The 27,221-nt window shown below is 36.3% G+C and overlaps 1 protein-coding gene across 4 annotated transcripts in view; it reads left to right on the top strand.

The window, feature by feature from the left end:
- Window positions 1–457: 457 nt before the first annotated feature.
- The window catches only part of LOC306880503 (RNA-binding protein 25-like), a 37,940-nt gene continuing 11,176 nt past the window's right edge, over window positions 458–27,221 (top strand). For 2 of the 4 annotated variants that reach the window (XM_079434050.1, XM_079434049.1), the window contains exons 1-10: window positions 458–558; window positions 1,450–1,573; window positions 2,274–2,323; window positions 4,659–4,697; window positions 8,791–8,949; window positions 9,162–9,219; window positions 13,111–13,274; window positions 13,457–13,645; window positions 17,456–17,539; window positions 22,452–22,714. In XM_079434050.1, coding sequence (XP_079290176.1) covers window positions 1,468–1,573; window positions 2,274–2,323; window positions 4,659–4,697; window positions 8,791–8,949; window positions 9,162–9,219; window positions 13,111–13,274; window positions 13,457–13,645; window positions 17,456–17,539; window positions 22,452–22,714 — 1,112 coding nt within the window. In that variant the 5' untranslated portion in view covers window positions 458–558; window positions 1,450–1,467. The remainder of the gene's footprint in view (window positions 559–1,449; window positions 1,574–2,273; window positions 2,324–4,658; window positions 4,698–8,790; window positions 8,950–9,161; window positions 9,220–13,110; window positions 13,275–13,456; window positions 13,646–17,455; window positions 17,540–22,451; window positions 22,715–27,221) is intronic. The other 2 variants (XM_079434052.1, XM_079434051.1) reach the window with 1 other exon arrangement.

Below are 27,221 nucleotides of genomic sequence, written 5' to 3'. Positions count from 1 at the left end.
GATATTATTTCTTAATGTCCATAAAAATACGTTTGATTTATTTCGATTTTCGGGGTAAATTTGCCCTGGAAAATTTATTGCCCTTTAGATTTAACCAGAGATACATTTAATTTTAATATTAAATATTTTTGGCTTTATTCATATTTCATGCGCAATGAATTGAATACAAAAAAAAAAAGCTAACACAATACTAGGAAAATCTATTTTTTAACTGCGATAAATGTGCAAATGTTTTGCAGACTTTTATGAAGTACATGCTGAATGTAATTCTATATGTTAAAAATAACTGTGAATCTGAAAATCAACAAACAAGATCATGGTATCATATCCCACGCCAAGAAATTCTTGGACCAAGCCTATTGTATATTTGCATTTAATTTGTTATTTGTTTATTTTATTTATTTATTTATTTTATATAAATCAGAGGTCTTTTAACTTGCCCGTTATTTTCCCAGAATTCCATTTCACCGGAAACTGCAGGTTCGATTGCTCGTTGCTTTTACTACGGATCCGGTGAACTTTCCGTGTGAGACGCGAGTTGATATCGATTTGGTTTGAGTGAGTATGATTTATGGAAGTATTAGTTATCGTTTTGAGTTCATATTTTCATTGTTTCGTACAGGACTTTGATAAAACGTGTTAATCTGTTGAGAGAGGTCAGAATAAAGGTATTTTGTGACCGTTAGCTCGCGGCTAGCAGTTGCCCGGTCTGACTGAAATGATTCCCGCTGGCATTTTCTGACAAACCGGTCTGATTTATGGGTTTAAAATCACTACATTTAATACAAGCAACACAATTTCCGCGCTATACACAATTGTAGCTATCATACACCTGTTTATTTGGTTAGCTAACGTCAATGGTTAGTCACATTGGGAGACGTTACTCCAACGTGAAATCGGCCTTTAAATAGTTTTAAGACCTTTCATCTGATTTCAGCACATTCAGTTAATCTCTGATCGATTTCAGTCCTTTAAGATCAGTTCAGGTTGATTTTCAATCCTTACAATATTTCAAGCTGATTTCAGTACTTTCAGTTTTAACTCAGTTCATTGTTGCTTTTTTAGAGGACAGTTTATTACAATATAGTGAATTTCATGTCTTTTAGAGCAGATTAAGCTTTATTTTAAACCTTTAAACTGATTTGAGAACTTTCAGCTGGTTTCAGGTCGAATTCAGAGCTGTTCGTTGATTTCACATCATCCTGAAATCGGTCTGATTTGGTGTTTATTTTTGGTGGTTCTGTTCTATAAATTAAGTGCATTCAACATAACATTTAACAGCTTTAGATGTAGACTCAAGTGATAGTACTATATACACTAACTGTAAACTATGAGGGGAATTGCAGAACTAACTTAAGAGAAGATCTTGATTGTGGAGCAGTGTGTGTATTATAGCAGCCTAAACATTGTATATATCCCAGTTAATGATGTGTTTGTCTTCTATTTAAGGTGGGTGTTCTGCCCAAGATGTCTTTCCCTCCTCATCTTAACCGGCCACAAATAGGCATCCCAACGTTGCCGCCAGGAATCCCTCCACCACAGTTTGCTGGGTTTCCACCATCGATGCCTCCTGGTAATCAAGATAAACTAGATTTATCAGACCTTGTGTAGGCGTATAAGTGTTCATGTGGCTCAGAGTTAGCAACAGCGAGATCATGGGTTTGAATTACATGGAACACATTCTGGCAAAATATATACCTCTATGTTGCTTTGGATAAAAGCGTCAGCCCAAATGCATACATGTTGATTATAATGGAAGCTTTCATGGAAATCCGGAGCATTCAGTGAGCTTTTATGAAAGTGTCAACTGTTACAACTTGATTATAACAGCATGGTGTTGCTTGCTTTGAGTATTCAAGAACAGATTTGTAGTCATGCTTAAAGGAACACGCCACTTTTTGTTTTTGGAAATAGGCATTTTACAATTCCCCTAGAGTTAAACAGTTGAGTTTTACAGTTTTCAGCTGATCTCCGGGTCTGGCGGTACCACTTTTAGCTTGGATCATTGAATCGGATTAGACCATTAGCATTTGGTCATCAAATAAAATGAGCCTATTTCCAAAAAAAGTGGAGTGTTCCTTTAATGTAATATTTTCAAGGAAGGTTATGGTCTGTTCAGTGTTTTTCTTTTTGAGAGCATTAGATATGTTATACATTGCTAGGTGAACAGTTTCTATGTTAAATGAGCCTAAATGATTATAAAATGTAACTTTGACAAATTCAAATTAGGGTGAACATTATTTTCAGATGTTGTTGATTTTTCTCCTTTCTAGGAACCCCAATGATTCCTGTCCACATGGGCATTATGACTCCAGCCCCTGCGGTAATGTTATTTAATTATAGAAAAATGTATTATAAAGCTGGATAAAAAATATTGATATCAATTTTATTTGATTTTCAATCTGATGAACCAATATCGATCCTTAAATCCCAAGAATTGATCTTTTAGTCAGTTTTTTTTTTCAGTTGATGTGTGAATAAAACGTCACTAAATATTAATTGTGCACACATCCCATATAATATCACAATAAGCTTTGTTACTTTTGATAAGAAAAAGTCTCCGCTTTCAAATTCTGTCAGTTTTATCACAGAATTAAAAAAACATTTTTGGCAAGCTTTAAAGCAGTGGTTCCCAACCCACGGGCCGCATGTGGCCCATCACAAATCCAAATGCAGCCCACCATGCTTAATGTTACAGTCTATGTGCTGAACACAATTAAAAAATAACTTTCAGTCTTACAATTAATTTTAGTTTTTACATCAATTTAAAAATGTACTAACCAAATATAAGCTATAATGTATTTATGTAAAATTTAGTTTTTCATATATTATTTTCAGACATGAGCAGACCTATTTAGGCTACTCACGTAATTAATGTTACGCATTTAACAAACACTTACAAGCGTGCACTTTGGCAGAATTCAATTCAAATAGTCATCAGCAGCCATTAGTTCTGTGAAATTGAGCATCAGAACGGACAACTTTGTTAAGGGAGAAAACTAAATGTGGAAAATGCCAGCGAAGGAACGCATTCAAACAAGAAGTCGCAGCATCAGCAGTGAAGCGAGTGCTGGACTTTCAGCATCAACTTTCAGTTTGCCCCACCACTCACTTGAAGATGTTCAGGAAAAAGGAAACACCCATAAGCTACTATGCAGCAATCAGCCTTAATTACAGAAATGTGGCAAAACATCTCTGGAGAGAACCTCAGATTATTAAATATGAAAATGCTTTCCATATTTGGGTCAACACAGGCTACATTTGTGAACGCACACTTTCTGCAATGTCGCATGTCAAGTCACACTTCTGTACGCGTCTCACAGACTGCAACTTACAATCGCAACTTCATTGTGCTGTTACTCCTTTCGAGCAGAATTTCTCAAAATTGTTCCGCTCCCGACAGCATCAGGTGTTTTATTAATGGTGAGTAGAATTATTTATTTATTTCAATAAATTTAGGCTATAAATAATATTATAAATCTGGTTGGTTTTTGTATTGATGACGTAATATGTAAATGACATGCGTGCGGCCCGTGAGACTTGCACTTGGACCATAGTGCGGCCCGGTGGAAAAAAAGGTTGAGAACCACTGCCTTAAAGGGTCATGAAACCCGAAAACATTTTTTGAGATATTAACTTGTATGTACAGGTTGCACATCAGTGAAAACAACAGTGGCACTTGTGTCTATTATTAAGGAAAATAAAAGTCTTTTCATTTCGTTCTTCCAGTTCAAAAAGCAAAGTTGAGCCAACATCATGAAAACTGATGTATATTTGTTAATTTGGAGTGGTGAGTGGCTGGAGAGTTCACGTCTGTGTCACACAGTTTTCTGAGCTTTTCTCAGTATTCATGAGAATGTGCTGTATTATGCATGAGGTCGTATTACAGCAGAGAATTTTAAATCTCATGAAAGAGATGTCAGTTCACCTCTGTAAATATGATGTAACAATATTTCATATGTAGCAACGCCTGGAGCGCGCATGAGAAGACCAGTTTCTGCGTTGAACACCGCAATGAGTTTAACGATGCTTGTTGTGCGGATCATAGTTCATATCCAGACTGGAGCAAGCATGTTTTTGTGAACACATTGCATATTCTCTCGTGCTCCAAACATGAACCAGCACCGTATATGCGCACACATCATGTCTTCAAAGGAAATATGCGCAAATAAGGGCACTGATACAGCGGCACGTCTGATCATGAACGCAATGACACGATGGATTATTGTGATGCACAACGAACAATGATATAGACTGAAAAGTCAACAAAATGAACTACGCCTTTATTTTTTGTTTTAAACTGTGTCATTTGTCTTGAGAATGTAGTGCTGGTAAACGTGTAAATATTATTAGAACTTTTAAATGTTGTTCTTCATTTTTCATATAGTCCAATATCTCTGCTGATGTCAATTTTCAAATAACAATTTATCAAAACATATTTGATCTGTTCAAGTTGTTAGTAGTATCTAATAAGACTTCTTGGGAGTTCATTATCATTTATTATTATATTTTTAAAACATCATGGTAGCCCCTACCTCCGTTGTTTATTTTTTTTCTCTGCTCAGTTTTTTAATATTCATTTGTCTGTATAATGAGTGTGTTGTAGGTCTGTGTTTTATTGGTTGTTTTCTCCCCTCTTCACTCCCACTTTTCCACAGCTTTACATGCCCGTTTCTGGAGTCTTTTTCAAATCTAAGGTGTGAAAGACCAGTGCTAAAACAGGGAGGTTTCATGACACTTTAATATGGTGTGACAGTTTAGTACTAGTTACAGCACAAATAAACATGAATGAACATCGGAAGGTATTGAAAGAAACAGTACAACTTATTGAAATGTATCCTGTCTTATGTAATTGCTCAGTGTTTCAACCACAGAGAGATGTCACTAAAACAGCTTGTGAGCAATGTCACATAACATCATACTTATTTTAGGAAATTCATTCAATGTCCATAGTTAGCTAGAAAAAATAACTTTAGAGAGGAGCCGTTTGCTAAATAGATGCACTACAATTAGAAAAATAGTTATCATTACATTATACATTAGGAACTTAATTATATTGTTACAAAGTTGATATAAAACAATGTAAATATAAAATGTCTGTATTCAGCAATTTTTTGAATGTTTTATTGTATCTAATATAAACAGATATTTAAATTGGTACTCTGTTGTTAATTTTAACCTGTCAGGGATCTCCATATATTTTAAAGAGATTATTTTCCTTAAGAAAAATTGACATGTACCTGATATATGTCCTATTGAACTGAATCAAAATCGAATCAGTTTGTGAAATCTGGCTCAATACCCAGCCCTAGTGTTTTACTTTGTTCTGAAGTATCCATCTCTTTGTGTTTGCTCCGATTCTGTTGCTTTGAAGTAAATTCAGAGTGTTTATAACTGTAGAATTAAGTTACAATCTCTTAAATAAGGCATGTTTTCAACTTTGTTTTTCAATAAATGAACACAAGGAATAAAGATATTTAACAATTAATTTACATGGACTATATGAAATGCAATGCACACTAATAAACAGCAATATTTACTTGCATATGTTTGTACCAAAATATCTAAATATGCTATGGAGATGCATCCTGTTGAATCAGATTTTCATAGAGAAGCCATATCTCATTTTTATATCAGTCACCATCACATTAGTTTTTTTGTCACATGGCTACATATTAAAGGATTAGTTCACTCGCTATTTAAAGTTTCCTGATAATTTACTCACCCCCATGTCATCCAAGATGTTCATGTCTTTCATCAGTCGAAAATAACTTAAAGGGGACCTATTATGCTCCCTTTTACAAGATGTAAAATAAGTCTCTGATACCCCAGAGTGTGTATGTGAAGTTTTAGCTCAAAATACCGAATGGATAATTTTTTTTATAGCTTGTTAGAATAGCCACTTTTAGGGTATGAGCCAAAACGCGCTGTATTTGAGTATGTTGCTTTAATGCAAATGAGCTGTTGCTCCCGGAGAAGAGAGTGGAGCTTCAAGAGCTCAAGCTCTGGCAATAGCAGTGCTAGCATTTGCAAATAAACATTCCATGGTTAGTACAAGCTAGGGCTGGGCGATAAATCGATTTTATCTATTAACTCGAATGTGTTGTTTATATCGACTTGTTTGAATGAAAATCGTTTTTTCTTAAAAAAAAAAAAGACGTACTACAGAACTCCAATAAATACGAGATAGGAGATAAATATCAATACTTTCTCTCACGTTATATCATTAGGTAATCATAATATCATAATTGCAGGCATCAGGGAGCCGCTATTATGCAAAGCATTGAAACTGCTTTTGAATGCACGGTGGCTTTTTAGTTTCACTTTCGAGATTGGCGATCGCACGTACTCTGTTTTTACTATGGAGCGGCAGTAGCCTACTCGCCACACATTTTACAAGATCAGATATTTGTCATGGTGCTCATGATCTGCAAATCATTCGTCCTCGGTCATCTCTCCTTACTCAATGTGGTAGGCTAAGTGAAATTTTATGTTCTGTAATGCAGTATTTCCCATACATTGATTTATTTGTGGCGACCTGCCACAATATCAAAACTGACTGCCACAATATCAAAACTGACTGCCACAAATAGATTTTTTTTTTCAAAAAGCTTTGACTTTGTTGAATAAGCAAGCACTTCACGTTTCGGAATCGAATCACGGTGCGGGTGTCTTTATATCACTGTGTTTCTGAAGGAAACAGACTGTCTTCAGAAAAGTTTGGATGTCATTTTCATTTCATCTTGTATAATGTCTGATAAAGCAGCGTTTGTGAGCAGAGCTAATTTGTGTGCAGCGTTACCGGGGAAAGCGCTATTTCTCCTGCTCTAAAAGCGTATGAATTTGCATATATGCAGCCGCAAATAAAGTCCTAGTCTGTGGGAAACACTGGTAATGTAACAGGCAACCATTAGCAATCGTTATTCATTTCCTGTGTCTTTCTGAATACTGAATATTTGTTTTACTGATAGTGTTGTAAAGCACTTTGTGACTCCTTGTCTGTGAAAGGTGCTATATAAATACATTTTATTTACTTAATTCAAATTATGAAATGGATGCCACCTTATTGGAACAATAAAGCCCTCCCTACCCGATACTTTTATTTTCAACTTTTTGATTATGTCCTTTGGCTATGCCTTTCCGATGCGATATGAGATTTGAAAAGGGAGAAAAAACGTTTGGTATAAGACGGGCTCGAACTCGGGTCGATCGCATCAAAAAGCATAGGCCTACGCTTTACCATCTACACCACTGAAATTGATGCTATATGGGCGTCTTTTTGTTGACTAACTCAATTGCATGTTGGTGGGCGGAGTTAGTGTAAATAGCTTTTGCCAACAAGGCGTGCTATTTGCACTTAGTGTAAATAGACACTCCGTAAAGTTAGAACTTGTTTTGAACAATTTCTTTGTCATCTGCAGATTGATTTTAAGTAGCGGGGAAAAAAATCAATTTAAATCGTAAATCGGATTTTTTGTGAGAATTGTTTGTTCAGGCAATATCGCCCAGCCCTAGTACAAGCCTATTATCTTTACAGAAAACATACTGTCTTAAGTCAGTCTAAAAGTTGACTTAAAAGTCAGTCATCTGATTGTACTGTGCATAATAAATTGGCGTTTATGAATTACACAGACGGGGAGCACGGCGGGAGAAAAATAACAACATAGCTGGTCTCATGGTGCATGGCATGCTATCACAAACTTAAGTCCCACTCGTGATTATGAGCTCAACAAACTCAAGAAATCAACTCGCATTGCTTTCATATGCAACTTTTAACTACCACTTTCCTATTCACGATCATTCATGGGCAGCACCAGTGAAAACAGACAGAGACGATGGTAGCTTTAGCATCATTAGCCTTACAGAGTGCCAAGAAGCTCTTTCAGAAGGGCAATTTGGAAAACAAATGCGTGATACTTTGTCTGGAGCTGACGTTCGCGCACGAAGTGTTGGTATCGATCCCTACACGTATTGGGGACTTGACCAATTTTTTCCAGGACATTTCCTTAGACAATTAAACTTAACCACAGTGTCCTCAGCGGCTCAGATGGAGGGAGTCTATGGAGACTCCTATGTTCGTTAGTGCATCCCAAAACACAGCACTTGAAATGCCTCTTTGGCGCTGACATGTATATCTCCAGCAGCTACAGCAAGTAATCAGTAATGTCGGAGACAGACCACAGCTTCTCACTCAGGGCTGTGTCTATGCTTATAGGGCAGCGTCACAAATGGGCGGGACTTTTTCCCCTCGGTGACGTGAACAAAAAATCTGAAACTGCTCGTTTGGAGAGACCGTTTATGATTTTTTTTTTAGATTATAAAAAAATGAGTGGATTTTTTTTCCCGTATAGGCTGGTTGTTTTCACACAACTGTGTTCAGACACTTATAAAAATGATTTTTCCATAATGGGTCCCCTTTAAGGTTTTTTTAAGGAAAGCATTCCAGGACTTTTCTCCATTTAGTGGACTAAATTATATTCTAAAATTATATAAATTTATATTTTTTATTTTTTGAAAATGATCGATCGTTTGGCTAGATACGACCCTTATTCCTTGCTGGGTTCATGTAGAGCCCTTTGAAGTTGCACTGAAACTGCAATTTGGACCTTCAACACATTGGTCCAGATTGAAGTCCACTATATGGAGAAAAATCCTGGAATGTTTTCCTCAAATTTCTTTTCGACTGAAGAAAGACAGACATGAACATTTTGGATGACGCGGGTGAGTAAAGTATCAGGAAATGCTTATTCTCTTGTGAGCTAATCCTGTAATTGTGATGTAATGTATCAGGTTCTCGTGCCCACGACGATGACTGTGGTTAGTAAAGTTGCTGCTCCCAGGAAGGATAGCGCTACTCTGGCAAATGACAGCAGCGGGCCAACGACCACCGTGTTTGTGGGCAACATCTCTGAGAAGGCGTCTGACATGCTCATCAGACAACTGCTGGCTGTGAGTATCACATCAGATCAAAGCTCAACCAATAATAATCACAATTAATCACTTATGCATTCTTTATACATTCTGCAATGTGGAGATCAGAGATGAAAAAAAGTTTCACTTGATAATAGTTTGAGTTTTACTCTAAAGTGAAATAGCTCTTGGTAACATTTCATGTTAAGTGTTAGTTGGATTGATATTAATAATAACCACTTGTTTTTCAGAAATGTGGTTTGGTATTGAGCTGGAAACGAGTTCAAGGTGCCTCAGGGAAACTCCAAGGTAAATATTTTTTATCCCTAAACTGATTAAAGTGTAAAGAAGTTTCACTAAAAATCAATCTCGTGATAAGGCTTAGTGCGAGTATCAAATCATGCAGGCTGCGATTGAATTAAATAAACGCTTCACCGGTCTCAAGCATGGTATTTACTAGGGGTGGGAGAAAAAATCGATTCACCTAACTATCTCGATACTTTTTAAAATTATTTAAAAATCTATTGGTTTACCTCAGAATCGATTTTTTTGATTATTTTATTTTTTCCTAAGAGGTGGAGGGGGAGAAGTTAGCGCTCTGTAATTCCAACAGAGGGTGAAATGTATAGGCGTGTTCAACTTGGATGATCAGCGCATGACATTAAAGTACCTCGAGAGCGATTCGAAAGCACACAGAGCCGTCATTATATATAGATCAGTGGGAGCCGTCTGTTCTCTGTAGCTCTCGCGGTGCTTTGTCACGATCGTTCTGCGTTTGCAGTGCCGCTGCATTAGATGACATCATATGCTTTTAAAGCCGGTGCGAGAAAGCAACACCATGACGGAGGCAGAGGATCAAACCTCTTCCAGAATTCTTCTTGCACCTTCACGTTTTGAATCCCAATTCTGCCGGGAAAACATGACTAAACATGACTAAAACGGTATACAGAGTAACATAGCACTTTTTTTTTAATTCAGAAAGTATTTTTTCTGCTCATTTTGTTGAACATTTGACTATTATATTCATGCGCAAGTTCAGAGTTTTGGTACTTTTAAGTTTCATGGTTCAAAGTACTTTAAATATACACCGTGTATGCTCCAGAAATAAAAGTTCAGAAAGATGTGATGCATTGCTTTTGTTAATGACTCATCATATACAGTCTCTTTTAAGGGTATAATCAACTATTTTCCATTGTCTAGTTTTTAATAAGCAAACAAAAATCACAATAAATTCTAATATCAAATTGCAATAGTGACTGCTAAGATGTGTTTTTTTATTGTGACAGTCTATATTAAGTGTATCATTCAACTTTTTCCTATGGTCTAGAGTTAAAAATGAAAAAATCAAATCAAACACACCAATATCGAATCGCAATACTTGTAGAATCAAAAATTCTTTAAAAAAATCGCAATACATATTGTATCGTGATAGTATCGAATCGGGAGGTAGGTGTATCGTCCCATCCCTAGTATTTACTAGGGATGTACGCTACGACTAATTTGACTGTCGTTTTAGTGACTGAATTTGTTGTAGTGACAGTAGCTCCACAGTGTGCTGCCATTCTGTTGCACTGTGGAGCTACTGTCACTAAAACAAATTCCTCGTATGTGCAAACATACCTGGCAATAAAGATAATTCTGATTCTGGTTTAAACGGAAGTTTTGTATCCGACTAGTCTAAAAGCTAGAAACCCCCAAAAATGGCAAAAAAAAATATCTATTATATATTATTATATATTAAATAATCACAATTATGCCGTATGCGTGCCTCGGGTTATTTAATTTTAGGTGGTCATTAAACAGAAAAAAAAAAGGAAGAGCATACACTCAACACAAACCAGTGCATAGCTTATTTATTCAGATCGGCTGGAGCAATGCAGAAATGGAAAATCAATCAATAGACTGACAGAATTCTTCATTTTCATATAACGTTAGCCAACATATTAAAACACAACTCAAAAACAATGGGAAAGTTTATCAAGGAATAGCATTAAAATGGCTTTTAAAAATGTACTTCATGTTGGCTATATTGTCTAAAAACAAAACCATGCTCGTTTTACTTGGACCATTTGTTCAGTGAATTTAAGGGTGCTTTCACACATGGTTCGATTGCCTGGTCTGAACCAGAGTTCGATTGCTCCCCCTGCCCCCGCTGGACTGGGTTCATATTATTTTATTTGGGTCCGAACCGTGGTTCGTTTGCGTCATCAAGCCAGCAGCTGTTTACCCCGTTGCTTAGTAATGAAGGCGCGGGAGAAGGCGGCAAAATGCATACGATTGCTCTCTGCACTTTTATATATTTCTGTTTTTGAACCGTTCGTTTAGCTAACAAAGCTTCAGTGCATAAAGCATTTACGTCTGTCTTACGAATGTACTGCAAATGCTCTAAAGAACGCTGAAAGCGAACAGAAATGAGACATACAGCTTTTTGCTTGCAGCGCGTCAGTCACGCTCGTCAGGAAAGTGAGTGAAACACAAACACATTTTTATCAAATAATGCATTAATAGCGGTTCACTTCCGTGATTTGGTACGATTGCGTTCACATCAGCAGCGAACCGTACCAGAGTTAACTTGAACCGAACCCCAGACCACCCTTTTTAAGCGGACTTGGGTACGGTTCGCAGGTGCGGACCTGAGGTCAGAAGACAGTGTTCACATCATCCAAACGAACTGAACTCTGACGTCAATCGCACCCGGGTGCGCACCAAAAGTGCTAGTGTGAAAGCACCCTAACATGTTAACGTGGTCTGGCGAAAGACGGGACTAGAGGCGATTCAGCACTTGAAGAAAGAAAAAAATGCAGGAACTGAAGTCACAGGCACGCAGAGAGATAACTACAAGCAAGTAGACAGTTTCAAAAAGAGCCTGGAAATCCCGCACAACCACCGAAGTGGGTCTTTGTTTAGAGGAATAGACGGCGCGGATGGGATCGTGGACCGCAGCGACGGGTTGTAGTGTATGACATGATTGGCATTTGCTGGCTTTGGCTAGCCTCCAAGCTAACACATACGTGCCAGTATTGAATATGATTACTCATCGCTAGAGTAAAGTTAATGTAAGCCAATCTGACATTACACAGATTACACAACTTTTCCATTTCCTTCTAATTCAAAAAAATTATCCTACACCTTGCTGGTCTTTCGCGTGTTCATTTTGAGCTTACTGACATGAAGAAAACGCATGCGAGGTCTGAGGTAAAAATGTAGTTTCCACCCAGATACGCTTTTAAAAAATTTATATATTTAAATATTTTGATTAAATTCTTTCAAAAGTTTTATTTTAACTTATTTAAAATGTTAAATGTTACGTTAAAATCATCACGTTTTTTTCTCTCTCTCTCGTGTAATCGACTACTGTTTTCACTGTCGACTAGACCCGCACATCCCTAGTATTTACACGCGTGCAGTAGTTCATGATTCTATGTTTCAGTGTCCGAGAACGGCTTCATTGATTTACGTTCTGTGCTGAAATCAGCAGCGCATATTTAATTTTTTTTGCCTGCAACTCATTTAAATAGCAGCTCGATGGTTTAATGTTTGAAAATGAATAAGACAAATGTATGTGTTGTAATTTTACAGTAAATATTAATTTAATTACTTGATTTTTTTTACAGTGTTTATTATACGGTATTACAATATATTTATTTTAATATTTTTGTAAAATCACACTCAATGTTGTTATCAATAATTAAAATAAAATCATGACAATTAGTATTATTTTAGAAAAACGTGAGTGAAAAACTGAGAATAAAGCCTATGAAAACTTAAGTGGAAATATTTTTTTAAAACTCTTTTGAAATGGTTACTGAAAGAGGCTCGAATTGGTTCTTGTAAAAAGGTAAATCAAAGTAGTATAACCATTTACTAAATTCTTCCCAAATCTTGCAGCCCGAAAAGGTAAAAACAATAAAAATTAAGTAAAGCTTTTACTCAAATGTTTTTATTTTTTCTATGCAGATACACTCCCCACCAAAATCTGATCTGAATATAGCTAGCTATTCAAATGATCGGGTGAAAATTGCTGCATTTTTTGAAATTGCTAAATATATTGCAGAAGAAGAAAATATCGCAATGTCATTTTTTTTTTTTTTTTTTTTTATTTTTTTATTTAGAAAATCATAAGCCTATTTGCATTTCCTGTGAATGTTGTAAATATGCTAGACTGGCTCCTCAGACATCTTTTTTGTTCTTTGCTTTCAGCGTTTGGTTTCTGTGAGTACAAAGAGCCTGAATCGACTCTACGAGCTCTACGGCTGCTACATGAGCTGCAGATCGGAGAAAAGAAACTTCTGGTCAAAGTCGATGCCAAAACCAAATCACAACTGGATGAGTGGAAAGCAAAGAAGAGCACCAGTGAAAATGGAGTAAGTGTAACAGTTTGATATTAGGTTGATACTAATATAAGAACGTAGTGGTCACTTGTTGAGAAAAATATTAAATAAATATGAATAATATTAAAAAAAATGACCATTTCAGTGGTATTTTGAGATAATCTCAGATGCGTTTTGCCACAAAGATGCTGAGTTTTAATCTGTGTGTCTGGCAGAATGGCAAGGCAGAGGATGGTGCTGGTGAAGAGGAAGAGGAGGTTCTGGATGAAGAAACTAAGAAGCGGGACCAAATTGTCAAAGGTGCGATTGACGGCCTGATCCGGGAGTATTCGAGTGAGCTGAACGCTCAATCTCAGGACGATGAGTCGAGTCGCCGCAAAAAGAGGAGGGAAAAGAAGGACGAGGTAGGTTTTAGTTTATCTTGGCCTTTTGTTCTTTAATGTTTTGCCGGTTGTTTGATGTACACGTTAGGGTGGCCCTTATTGGGGGGGTCATTTTTTATTTTTTTCGGGAAATGTTAACCTCTCACCCCCTCATTGAATTGGGGAGTGAATGACTAGCACTGTCTTCCACATTCAATAACACGACTGAGGTGCCCTTGAGCAAGGCACTGAACCCCCAACTCCAGTTGGTGCTGGAGCAAATGGCTGCCCACTACTCCGGGTATGTGTTCACAGTTTATGTGCGAGTTGTTTACTACTCACTGCTGTATGTGTGTGCACTTGGATGGGTTAAATGCAGAGCACAAATTCTGAGTATGGGTTACTATTAGGGGTCTAACTGTATTGAACCGTTCGGTACGAGGCTTTCGGTTCGGTACGCATTACAAACAGAACGATTCATTGGACTAATCCTATTACGTTTGGAAAATTAAAGCTTAAAGTGTGTGAAATATAATGTTCTCAGTGCCACTGCGCTCAACAACACAGCCCAATCAACGTAACAGGCAACGTGCTGTCTGCCCCGCGATAACCTCCCCTTGCTGGGGTGCGTCGACAGAGATGATCTTGTATCGACGATAGCCAGAGATATTGTCAAAAACATCAATTATTGGCAATATTAAGAGGATTTGGCATTTCCAATTAATGTAGGCCTGTTACATTCTTATTTTATTAGGCCTATTATTAAGTTACTTTTTTATTAAATTAAAAGTACAATTAATTTGCCCTGCAATAATTAACCCATAACTGATGCGCTGCGAGCATAAGATTATATTTACTCCTCAATAAAAATGTTTTTAAAAATGTTTTTTTAAGCGGGTCTATTAGGCTATATAGGCTACCTACAATGAGTTATCCTATAATTAAAATATTAATACTGCAGTCGTCAATAAAAATCAATGAAATAAAAAGCTTCTTTATCAGTATGTATGGGCCACAAGAGAAATATAAAGGAAAATAAATATTTCTAACATTGCAACATAACCGATTGCCCCGCCCCCCCGTATCGAAAACGTTCCAAACCGTGACACCACTGTGTCGTATCGATCCGAACCGTGAATTTTGTGAACCGTTACACCCCTAGTTACTATACTTGGCAATATGTCACGACAATGGCAGAACACTCTTAACTTCTTCATTGCGAGTGTTCGTTCCTAGGTCCACAAGCTGAGACTCAAACTCAGGACAATTGAAGCGCAACAGCGCTACATGTCAGCGCACTGCCCACAAGGATATCGGTGCTAATGTAATGGAACATTTTAAGACTAACAACTAGAGGTCTTCTCGGGTCCTAAAATCAATCACTTCTTGCCCGAACCCGACGTGCATAAATACATTTTTTTTTTTTTTAAAGATAAACCTGACCCGAGACAGGTCGGGTTTCATCGAGACAGACCCGATAAAATTAGGCTGAGCCCGACCCGACTGCGTTTATTTTCGAACCCGAACGTAAACGGCGTTGACGTGTGCACAGCCTGCAGCCCCGCATCGGTCCGGAAAAATCCCAGGGTCCTGCTGACTGATTTGGCCGCTGCTCCATTACTTTCATTCAGTTTATTTACTTGTTAGCCTATTACTTTATATTTTTGCCTGCCTGATGGATACATGTTATTTCTGAGTTTTCAGTTGTAACCAGTGGATTTGAAATATAAACGTGATAGTTTTATAAAAAATTAAATCGATAGGTAAATAAATCATGGATTTGCTAGTTTTGTCTGCAACGTTAGCTACCTCATCTCCGGTGAAGGGCTTCTGCACACAAAAAAAAGAAAAGCCTTGCATTGACACGCAGCGTAATGAAGTGAGTGGATGTCCTGATGGATCTCATATCTGATGGATTTTTGAGGTTACAAACATGCTCCTTTTTTACGTGCGTTATGCCAACTTAACATGAACGCACAAGTAGGCTACGCATCTGGGAAAGTTGAAAAGAATTCGGGTCTAATCGGGTCCATTTGGGAAAAGCACATTTATTTTAATTACCCGAGACCCGAGGCTGCTAATACCAAACCCGACCCGTGTCTGAGGCACTCGTAGAAGTTTTGGACTCGAACCCTCTCGGGTCGGGTCTCAGGTTTTCGGATCCAAGTGGACCCGTGAAGACCTCTACTAACAACACTGTTATGTGTTCTCGTTTTTAACAATTCACAGTTTACTAATGGTTTTGTATAATTATTAATAACGTGCTGTTATTGTCATTAAGACTATATGAAGAATTTCAACTTTGTTGAGCACACCCTAAACTTAGTCCAATCTTGGCAAAATTAGCTTTGTCTCCATTTCTCATTAAGGAGAGTTGACTGGGAGGGTGAGAGCAGAAGATTTCAAAAGTCCAAATATAAGTGCCAACCTAGACGCGTGTTTAAATATTTGTTTTTAATTTTTTTTTCTCTCGTGTGTGATGTGTACACACACACACAATTGTATGTACACAATATTGTAAGTACATAATTTTGAAAAAATATATATATTAGGGATGTCAACGATTAATCGACGATTGGTTAATTGTCGATAAGCGACGTAATCAAGCAGTTTCATTTTGGGGTGCGTGCGGCTCGTGCGCAAAACACCTGCAAACGTCTGTGAGTGACGGTGAAGGGGCTGGATCTTACACTAAAATAATTTACTAATGCACAAACTACGCTTTTAATATGATCCAAACTTTAAAAGTACATTAAAACAGATACAATACAAAGTTATTTTGTATTGAAATGTAGTAATAAGTCATGTTCAATTATAATTTCCCTAGATAGTTGTTGCATATCGGGCACTTCGCTTTGACAGGGCTGCACGCACGCGAGCAGGACAGATAGGCTACTATAGGCTATTCATTATTTCATTCATACAACTTGTTAATTCGTTCCTATGACATGTTAGGGAGCAATTTAAGTCATAGTAACAAATTCTTAATTCATGGCCACATAATCTTATATTTCCCCCACGTGTTTACCACAGTAAGAGATGCGAAAACAGTGATTAAAGCAACAACAAAATAAACCTGCGAATCTAGAGGGTGAGACAGTGAGGATTTGGGAAAAGAAACAATAAATATTAAATGGCTTGATTTAAATGTATGCGCTCGAACGGCATGAGTCCAAAAGCATGGTCGCGATGTAACATTTGCCTGCTAACCAATTATTTCACTTTTTAACAAAGCTTTGTACCTCTCTTGTGTCATAATACTCGCATTAAAATGTTTCAAATAGGTATTTTGCCGCTGCAATGCCTGTGGTTTTGGAAACGGATCACTGACCGCACGTCACAGCCCCACGTGCCGTACTTGCCTTTGGGATCATTTTATTTTAAATCCCGATAATGTCAATTGCAATTTGAAATAAAACAACGAGCATCATGAAACCATTTAAAAAGGCGCATTCAGCGGTCTCCATGACAGAATATGAAACAGCCCTCAAAGTGTAATGATCCCGTGCATAATTACGGCGCGCTCTCTTCATTTTATGAAATGATCATAATCACATCCTTTCATTTTATGATCCTGCTACTAGCCTTTTACTTTTTTTTTTACAAAAAAAACCTTTCATTCGGGTGAGGACACTGGCGTTTTGAGTGGCATTTGCACATCCTGTCATGCCGGTGACTATATGCTACTGCAATAGATGCATTTTGCAGTATTAAGGCTAACGAATAATTGATTAATTGATCGTTAATTTAAACGACAATCGATTGTGGAAATGATTGAAAATTCACATCCCTAATATAAAATTATATTTATATGGTATATTATGTATTTTACCATGGTTTCCATTTCTTTAGGATGATATCAATGCCATGGAAATGGAAGATGACAAAAGAGATCTGATTTCCAGAGAGATCAACAAATTCCGTGATACACACAAGGTAAAATATTTGCTAATTTACTCCATCACAGGTAGAGCACAACAGCCTCTTACACCTAGTTTAGTTTGACAACACACCAGCATGAGTAGATGCTATTTAGCCTGTCAATTCCATTTAGCTCAGCAAAACTTTTATTACATTTGAGCTTTAAATTTGATGATATAGGTCAGAAATCAGTTTAAGACTGGGCATCATTTGGGTCCAGAGCGTTTATAGCAGTGGCTTGTGTAAACTAACGTGGCCTTCATGTTATGGGTGGGAAATGTAGTCACACATACAATGCATGGACGTTCTGTGCACTTCCCTAAAAGCTAATCTATTCATTAAACCCCACCATTATGATAGAGATCATATGGTGACTAAACCAAGATGAATCTCTCAGCTTTGGAAAAAGTTGCAAGAATAGGATGTAAGTATGAGCTTTCCATTTTTCTCTACTTGTAGTGGGCGCCCCCTTCTGGAGGACTCGCACAGGGGCAACTGCACCGACTCGCTCTGAAATTCAGCTCATTCGGGTGGTTTTAATATCAAAATACACATGAGGGTGTTAGATCATGTCTACAGTGTTTAGAAAAGGGATAAACTGCCAGACGATTCATTTTCTTGGTTCTCTGAGACATGGGCGGCCAGTGAAGCTGTGTGGGTCTGCTAGTAAAAGTGATGTTATAATAAATACTGCTCACTTGAATAACAGTGAATTGGCCCATTCGGCTCTTGTGAAAGTAGGGGGCGCCCTTCCACAGCACGCGGACTTTCTGAAGATTTTACAGGTATGAATTCACTTTGTGATTGAGTCTGCAATCACCTCTCTTCATTCCTGCTTGCTTGCACTCTTTTCTTTTCATTTTAAGTGTCCTCTTTGTGTGTGAGTGGGTTTAACATTTTTTTATCGCTAAAGTCACACAGAATTATTTCAAATCTTATAAATTGGTGCCTAATGTTTCATTCATAAACTCAGCCTCATAACACTAAATATTAAACTTTGATGCATCACAGACACAAATCATTTCTCAAATCATTCATCTTGAGGAGAGATTACTTTTGGCAAAAAGTCCCTTATGCGCAGCGAACATATAAATTAAATAAATGTAAAAAATTTTTTTTTTTACACTCAATTCTATTACACAGAATCTCTTGAAGCATCTTGGAGATGTTGACACAGTTCTTCTGGATTTAGTCTGTCTCAGTTTGTTCTGTTTGAAGATGAAGATCAGATCTCTGTGTGGAGCACTGGCTGTTGTCAGACAAAAATCTCACTGGATTATAGGGCTGAACGATTTTGGAAAATAATCTAATTGCGATTATTTAATTTTTTTTACCAATTGCGATTGTGATTATTTTTTTTAAAGCTTTTTATATTCTGTATTATTCAACAAAGTAATAAATCATTGTATAGTATGCAGTGTTCGGCACGTTACTTTAAAAAAGTAGTTATATTACTAGTTACTTCTCACAAACAGTAACTGACTTAGATCGTTATCAAAGAAACTAATTACCAGGGAAATAACTGTTGTTCCTTTTTTTTTTTTTAATGTTCAAATATGTCAAATAACTTGGATGCCCCCAATATTAAATGTTAAATGAATGAAATGGTCACTAAATAGAATAAATTATTATTATAAAACATTGTACACTAATCTACACTATTTTAATGTTTCTGTGGGACAATGTGAGAGACACCTATCAAATTCAATTGACTATTGTAAATATTATCAACCTTCTATAGACACCTTGGCAATAGAATCTCCATTGGCTTGTAATTTTTTTGTTTACTCACCAGACTAATATTAATGATCTGATATACTAATATACTTATATGTGTATATATAAAAAGCTCATGTTTGGAAAATGGCACAGTTTTTCTTTAAATATCTCACTTAGCATCAGTCAGTCAAACATTATATGATATGATAATTTGGCATTAAATGATGATAGAAACTACAAATAATACTGATAAGATAAAACTACTATGAATTCTACTACTAAGAACACTATAAAACGCTCTAAGGATTGAGCTGCTGATTTCATGAATATTAATCAGGTTGTCTGCGTTCGCTCGAACTGATTCGCTGAAATGAAAACAGGGAGGATAATAGGTGAGCGCCAGCCAATGAGATTGCCGTTTGCGCATTAGTCCCGCCCACTACCAGAAAACCCAGCAGTTCTGAACAATTCCAAAGGAACTCCGTTATTTTGACAGGAAAATACAACAAAGGATATAATTTACATGTAGCGCGTCAATTCTGCATGATATTTAAGACCGCAAACTGTGGACTTGGCAACATAGCGTGCCAACTTGATGCTTCCTCTGAAGACTGCTTAGATGTGTTGGACTTGAAGCAGCGCTGCTAGACCGATCGCTGTGTGTCATCAAATACTGCGAGAGCTATAAGAGAGCGGGCGTCTCCTTAGGCTTTCTGTCACCGTACTTTGTCACACACCGATCGATCTTCAAGCCGAACACACCTCTTTACTCTCGCGTGTCACGTGACGGAGTGTAATCGCAGCCTCTGCGGTTGAAAAATCACGTTTTTTTTCATATCGCGATATTATCGCAAATGCAATTAATCGCTCAGCCCTACTGGATTATTACAATTAGTGGCAAAATTAATGTTTGGAAATGTTACATTTACATTAATGTAAAAATAATTTGAAATAGATTTTATTTGTATGTATTTGGAGTTATCTTAATTGCAGTATTAGTAGTTTTTTCAATGTGCTTTTATCATTTATAGTACTTTAGTCATTTTCCTTCAACTTTCTCAGTTTCCAAGAGACATTTTAAATTTTCTGAAGTTTTTTTTTTTTTTTTGTCCATCTACTTTCTGCCAATACTTTTAAATGTGCTGTAGTTATTACTAGAATGAAGACTTTATGTAAAATGTTAATAATATAAAGACTTCCTTTAGACTATCCTGCCTAACTGTCTTGTCAAATTCACCAGTAGAAGTTTCTTAAAAGCAGCGTCACTTGTAAATGTCATGCCTTTATATAATTATTTTCAGCTAAATGCCTGTATCTACAGTTTGTTTTATGATCCTGTCTCATCTTCACCTCCTGTTTTAACTGTTTATTTGCTGCTGCTCACAGTTGCGTAACACTCATGGTTCAGCCGTTACGAATAGTTTCATATTAAAATTAGACTTATATATTTATAATAATTTCAGGAGGCTTTGGTCTTCCGAGAAGTAGAAGCTGTCGATAGAAGTCAGATATTTTGTCAAACTGCGATGCGAGAGCTGTTGAATTGAGACTAAAGCTGTGGGTGTCATGCTGCTCTTCAGTGCATTTCATAATCACTCAGTCTGATCCTCTGAGGGCCCGTGTCGTCTGCAGTGGGGTAAGCAGTCTCTACACCTTCATTTGTTGCCTTTTCTATCAAAACCACAAAGAAACTGCAAAGAAAAAGAAGCAAATCTAACAAATACAGTATGCAATGCTCCTTTCGCAATGTTTTCAAAATGTCTGGAAGTTGTTTGTGAGATTGTTGCAAGCAAAGAGAATAGTTTTTTATTTTTCCTTGTGAATCCTTTGACCTGCTTTTCCTCCCAGGCCTAACAATAAAGGCTTGTAGGGCCACGGAAGCACTGTGAGTCGCTAGTCAACACCTGTAAGTGCACAAACAACTAGTTTATCAAGGATTAAAGCCTCTTTCTGTTGATCATGTGATGAGACGGAAATTACAGTGCCGTCAACTGTTTCTGATCTTATTCAGTTGTTTGCAACGTCAAATTTATATCTCGAAAGTGGTTTACAGGTTTCCTTTTATTAATTGCTTGAATTTCTTGATTTACATGCTGTTCTGTCTTGATACTGTCCTGTCATCATGCAAGACGTTCAAGAAACGAAGAGTTCACAAAAAAAGTTCAAATTACGTTTTATGAAAATATTTAAAACTGAGATCAGACATGCATGTTGGAAACCCGTTTCTGCCACGTAATAAAAGTAATTGCGACTTTTTTTTAATCTCCGATAAACTCACAAACCTATGAAATAAACATATTAAATAAAAATAATATCAATTAAAATATAAAATTAGACTTTTAAAATATATTTAAAATTAATTCAGGAGATTTTTTTTTTTTTTTCCTTAAAATTCTCTCTCTCTCTCTGTATATATATATTCCTCACAATTCAGACTTTAGGATATTAGGATATTCATAAGACATTTTCTCACGATTCCATTTTTTTTTTTTATTGGGTTAATCTCGCAATTTTTTTTTTTTGGTAATTAAGATAATTGCGACTTTGTCACAGTTCAGATTTTTTCCTCAATAGTGAGTTCATATCTCGTAATGTGAATTTATTTTCCTTAAAATTGCAAAAAAAAGTCAGAATTGTAAGAAAGCCGCAATTACCTTTATGTATTTATTTAGTGGCAGAAACAAGCTGACATAAGCTTGAAGAACATTTTAAAAGTGAAACGCGTAATTTCTGTTTCACTAGCGCCACCAAACAGATTTGCAAACTCAATAAAAAATTTCAAATGACCAACTTCACTTTTAAAGTTCTGCATTATTTCTTTGTCACTAATCAAATATGCATCTGATCATGTGACTCTTTGTAGATGCTTTTACCTCCATTGAAGCTAAAGATACCTTTGCTTGACCTCAGATTATTCTGGAGAACATGATCGTCAGGTTTTGTTCATGTAGCTCCAGTGATATGGTCATAAAAATATAATTTCTTAAATCAAATTTTGACCCTTTATGCTGATAATGTAATTTATAGTTCAACATTTATTGCTTAAATACTTTATTGGTCTCAGACTTTTGGTGCCTGTATATGAGTGCATATGTGAATGGTCAGGGACTGTAAACCACTTCCTCATAGAGTGATGTAGTATCATGTACTTCTGTCTTGTGCGTGAGCAGTTGCTAATCCGAAAACTTCCCTCCCCGTTTTCCTACAGAAATTGGAGGAGGAAAAGGGGAAGAGAGAGAAGGAGAGGCAGGAGCTGGAGCGGGAGCGCAAGGAGAGAGACAAGGAGCGTGAGAGGGAACGTGAACGGCGGGACCGCGAGCGAGAGAAGGACCGAGAGAGGGAGCGCGAGAGAGAGCGGGAGCGCGAGAGGGAGAGAGAAAGAGATCGCGAGCGCACGAAAGAGCGCGAGAGGGGGAGAGAGTGGGAGAGAGACAGAAGCCGCGACCGCAGTGAAGACCGCAGTCAATCCAGGTACACAAGACGTTGTGTCATCAAGTGCTTGTCTTGATCTCAGAATGTATACATAGCCTTCACTTTATCCACCAGTTTTCTCATCAGTCATCACTACCTTACCTTTTAACAATTTTTTACATGTATGTATTTGTGTGTGTGCATATACATATATATTAGGGGTGGCACGGTACATGTATTCGTACTGAACAGTCACGGTACGGACATCTTGGTTCGGTGCATGAGACCTTGCGACGAATACACGCAATTCAATGCAACGCTGTTTGATAACCGCCAGTAGAAGAACCGCGAATGCCATGTAACGCCATACGTATCCCTTCTAGCCTTAACCATGAGTTGCGCAACAAAGCCCACTAGACTATAACCATGTGCTGATTCTGAATGCGTCTCTCACATAGACTGACAAAAGAGTATACTTTAAAGGCTTGCGCACTCAACTGTTTGCGAAATGGGGCTTTGTGCTCGTGTATCCTACCTCTCTCATTCGGCACAAATTTCCATATTTGCAATGTGTATCTGAATGCTAAACTATTATTATTTATGTAAATTATAGGCTTTGTACTTCAGTCGTGTTCCAACGGTGACACAGAGGCGGGTGCGCTGATGTTTGGCTCACTGTATTTTATTTTGATAAAGTACCAACTGCGCTGTCAAGTTAGCCATGCTGGAACGGACGTGTTTTTTTTTAGTTTGTTATTGTTTGCGTGTGCGTGCGCTCCAACGCGATCACTTTAACCGCTTCCTTATACCAGCAGAATCATCATTACTCCAGTCACATGAGAAATCATTCTAATATTCTGATATACTCCTCAAAAAACATTTATTATAATGTTGAAAACAGCCAAGTAGAATTTTTTTCCAGATTTCTTTGATGAATAGAAAGAATTTATCTGAAAAACAAATCTTTTTTTAATATTATAAATGTCTTTTTTCAATCACTTTTGATCAATTTAAAGCATCCTTGCTAAATAAAAGTATTAATTTCTATAATTTCTTTCCAAAAAATAAATAAATTATACTGACTCCAAGGTTTTGAATGGAATAGTGTATAAATGTAACAAAAGCTTTTTATTTCAGATAAATGCTGATCTTTGAGTCTTTCTATTTAAAGAATTCTGAAAAATATGTACTCGACTGTTTTAAATATTGATCATCAGTAAATCAGTATATTAGAATGATTTCTGAAGATCATGTGACACTGAAGACTGGAGTAATGATGCTGGAAATACAGCTGCAGATCACAGAAATAAATTACATTTTAGTATATATTCAAACAGAAAACAGTTATTTTAAATAGTAAAAATATTTCAAAATGTAACTTTTTGCTGTACTGTGGATCAAAAAAAAATGCAGGCTTAAAAAAAACACCTTGACCTTACTGTTCAAAAACTTTTGATTGCTAGTGTAGGCTGATTGTTCTTATAGACTGAAACAAATGTGCTTCAGCCAGGATAAAGAGTATGAATAGTGCTCTGAGTTGCTGCAGAAAGAAAAAAAAGAAAGTTGAGCAACAACAAAAGCATGTTGCTTGAGCCGGGCTTATTCTTGAAACTGCAATCTGAATCTCTGCTAGCAGGAGGCTCTGTGAAGAGCGGTAGAACTAGCGGTGTTCCCGGTAATGGCTGTAATCAAAGCAGTTCTGCTCATGAACGCGTCTTTATCAGATAAAATTAAAATGTCATTGAAACTTTTCTGAAGACAGTCAGTTCCCTTCAGAGATGCATTCATATAAAACACCCGCAACGTGTAATGTAGTGCTCATGTTTATTCAACAAAGTCAAACGCCACAAATAAATCAATGTATGAGAAACACTGGTAATGTATCGAAATATCGGAAATGTTTAAAAATTCTCTCTCACACTCACACACATGTTGGTTTTTGTGGTTTATGGGGACTCTCCATAGGCGTAATGGTTTTTATACTGAACAAACTGTGTGTGCTATTGCCCTACACCAACCCTACACCTAAACTTAGCCCTCACAGGAGACTTTGTGCATTTTTAGATTTTCAAAAAAACACCATTTAGTACGTTTTTTTAAGCCTTTTGAATTACGGGGACATAGGCAGTGTCCTCATAAACCACCTTCATATTGTAATACCTCTGTCATGCCCATGTCATTATACAAATTTGTGTCCTCATAAACCACACACACACACACACACAGTAGGATTGTCACAATACCAAAAAAATGTCTTACGATACTATACCAGCTGAAGTATCACGATACCATGCAGTATTGTGATAATAAATAGATGTAAATGAAAACAGTCACCCGTCCCCTCTCTGGGACACCTAGGTTTACTTCACTATATTAAAATTAAATCCTAATCTAATCATGACAAACTCTATATCTATGGAAAGGTCTAAGACTCCTAAATAGATATTTTACCACTTTATTTGTTAAATTATGTAGGAAAAGTAATAGATTAATTTATGACGAGTGCACCTGAAAAATCTACATCATAACAGGAGTTCTGAACTTTGTCACAGAAAGTTTTCTTAGTTTCCTTTTTCCCCATCACGCTTTAGAAATCATAAGAAACTATATATCAATTGAAAACACAAAATCTCAAAATTCATCCTTTTGAAACCCATCAGACATTGCATTACCATGAAAATTGTACATCAAAATCGTTACAAAATGGTTTCGTTCATGAATTATAAAAATTTAAGTTTGAATAGTGCAATTTAATGTCTGTTCAAAAATGTGAGTGACAATTAAGGGGTTAATGTGAATGAATGACTAGTATTGTTATCCATGAAACTCTCACTTAGCACTGCACAGAAGCTGTTTATAATTGCAGAAATAATGTTATGAGATTAATGTTTTAAATTCTAAATGTAGAAATATGCTGGAAAAGAATGCAATATGCCTTTTAGGTGGGAAACTTAAAACCGCCAGCAGGTGGCAGCAAGTGTTCATGATTGAATCACTGAGTCATTCAAACGGTTCTTTCGAAACAGTTGAATCTTTATGAATGGCTTAGTGAATCAGTGATTCTCCCAAGCCAACGCAGATTTGGATTCGAACACAGAAACGAAACAAAAACAGCACTTTTGCTCGTGTCGTTTTGCCGAACTGTATATCTTTGAATTTCCCAGTTAGCAGCATGTATATTAAAACACATTAATTTAAAATGTATAAAAACATTAATAAATATATATTTATTTATTTATATATTATACAAATAAAACTCCTTTTATGACTTATTATGATGATTGATAAGAACCAAGTGTGAAGCCGCTATGTTGATGAATTCGTGATCGCTAAGATGCTTCAAGAAACGAACTATTGCACCTGTTCTAGAAGTGGTACAATGAATAAAACTGCGAGAATACTTTCTTGTAAGATATTATAAAGTTTAATAGGTGATGCTTGAGCTGCTATTTTTAAAAATAATATCAGGCGGTCTGATTCAGACCCTTTCTTCTGATAAACTGCAGCATGAACAACGATCGTGCAAGTATTTCTCATTGCAAACTGAACTGAAGCGTCGGGAAACACTCAATACCATATGAAGCGTATACACAGCCTGTACTACACAGAGCACAGCAAAAAGACATTTGGCAATCGGCTTGTAATATTTCTGCTGGCATGCATGTTCAAATGAATGTTTCAAACAGTGTTCCTGTCGTGCATACAACATATCTTATAGTACTACCGTATGGACTATACTACAGTTTAAAATGCAATGCCACCGTGGGTATTTTTAAGTTTTAGTATCGCGATACTACCGTAGTACTGGTATATCGTGCAACCCTCTCACACACACACACGGTATATATAATTTAACTTTTTTTCTCATTTATATTCACTTCATTTTATTTATCAGTTATTTTATCTTATACATTTTCAGAAATATTATGTATAAATATATAAGTAGACATGTATTTGATAGCTTTTAACAAGGTGTTTATTTATACATATTTGTATTAACATTTTCTCACTTATATATTTCTTTTTTATCTACGTTTATATTTCTATATACATTTATGAATATTTATCAATACTAATATACATATTTTAAAACAGTATTTGATCCCTTTTAACAAGGTATTTATTCATAAATATATATTTGTATATTTAACATTTTGTCATTTTCTTTATCAACATATTTTTATATATGTATACATCTATTTATTTTTCTGTATGAAAAGTGTTGAACTGTTTGATACCTTTTAACAAGGTATTTATTTATCAATATTTATATTAACATTTTCTCATTTATCAGAATTAGCTTTATTGCCAAGTATGTTTGCACATACGAGGAATTTGTTTTAGTGACAGCAAAAACAGGTATATGTCTACTAATACATTTATATTTCTGAATATTAGGGATGTAAGGGTTTTTATTTATTTATTTTGTTTACAAAATTAGATTTAAGACAAATGATAAATTGTGTCCTTTTATTATTGCTTGGACAAAATGCTGTACGTTTCTTTGTGAAATTGAAATATAACGCTATAATATATTAATATAGCACTTGCATTATTGCTCTTTTGT

Source organism: Barbus barbus, assembly GCF_936440315.1.
Source record: "Barbus barbus genome assembly, chromosome: 14".
In the NCBI taxonomy this organism is placed as follows: domain Eukaryota; kingdom Metazoa; phylum Chordata; class Actinopteri; order Cypriniformes; family Cyprinidae; genus Barbus; species Barbus barbus.
This window is presented reverse-complemented; position numbering and strand designations above follow the sequence as displayed.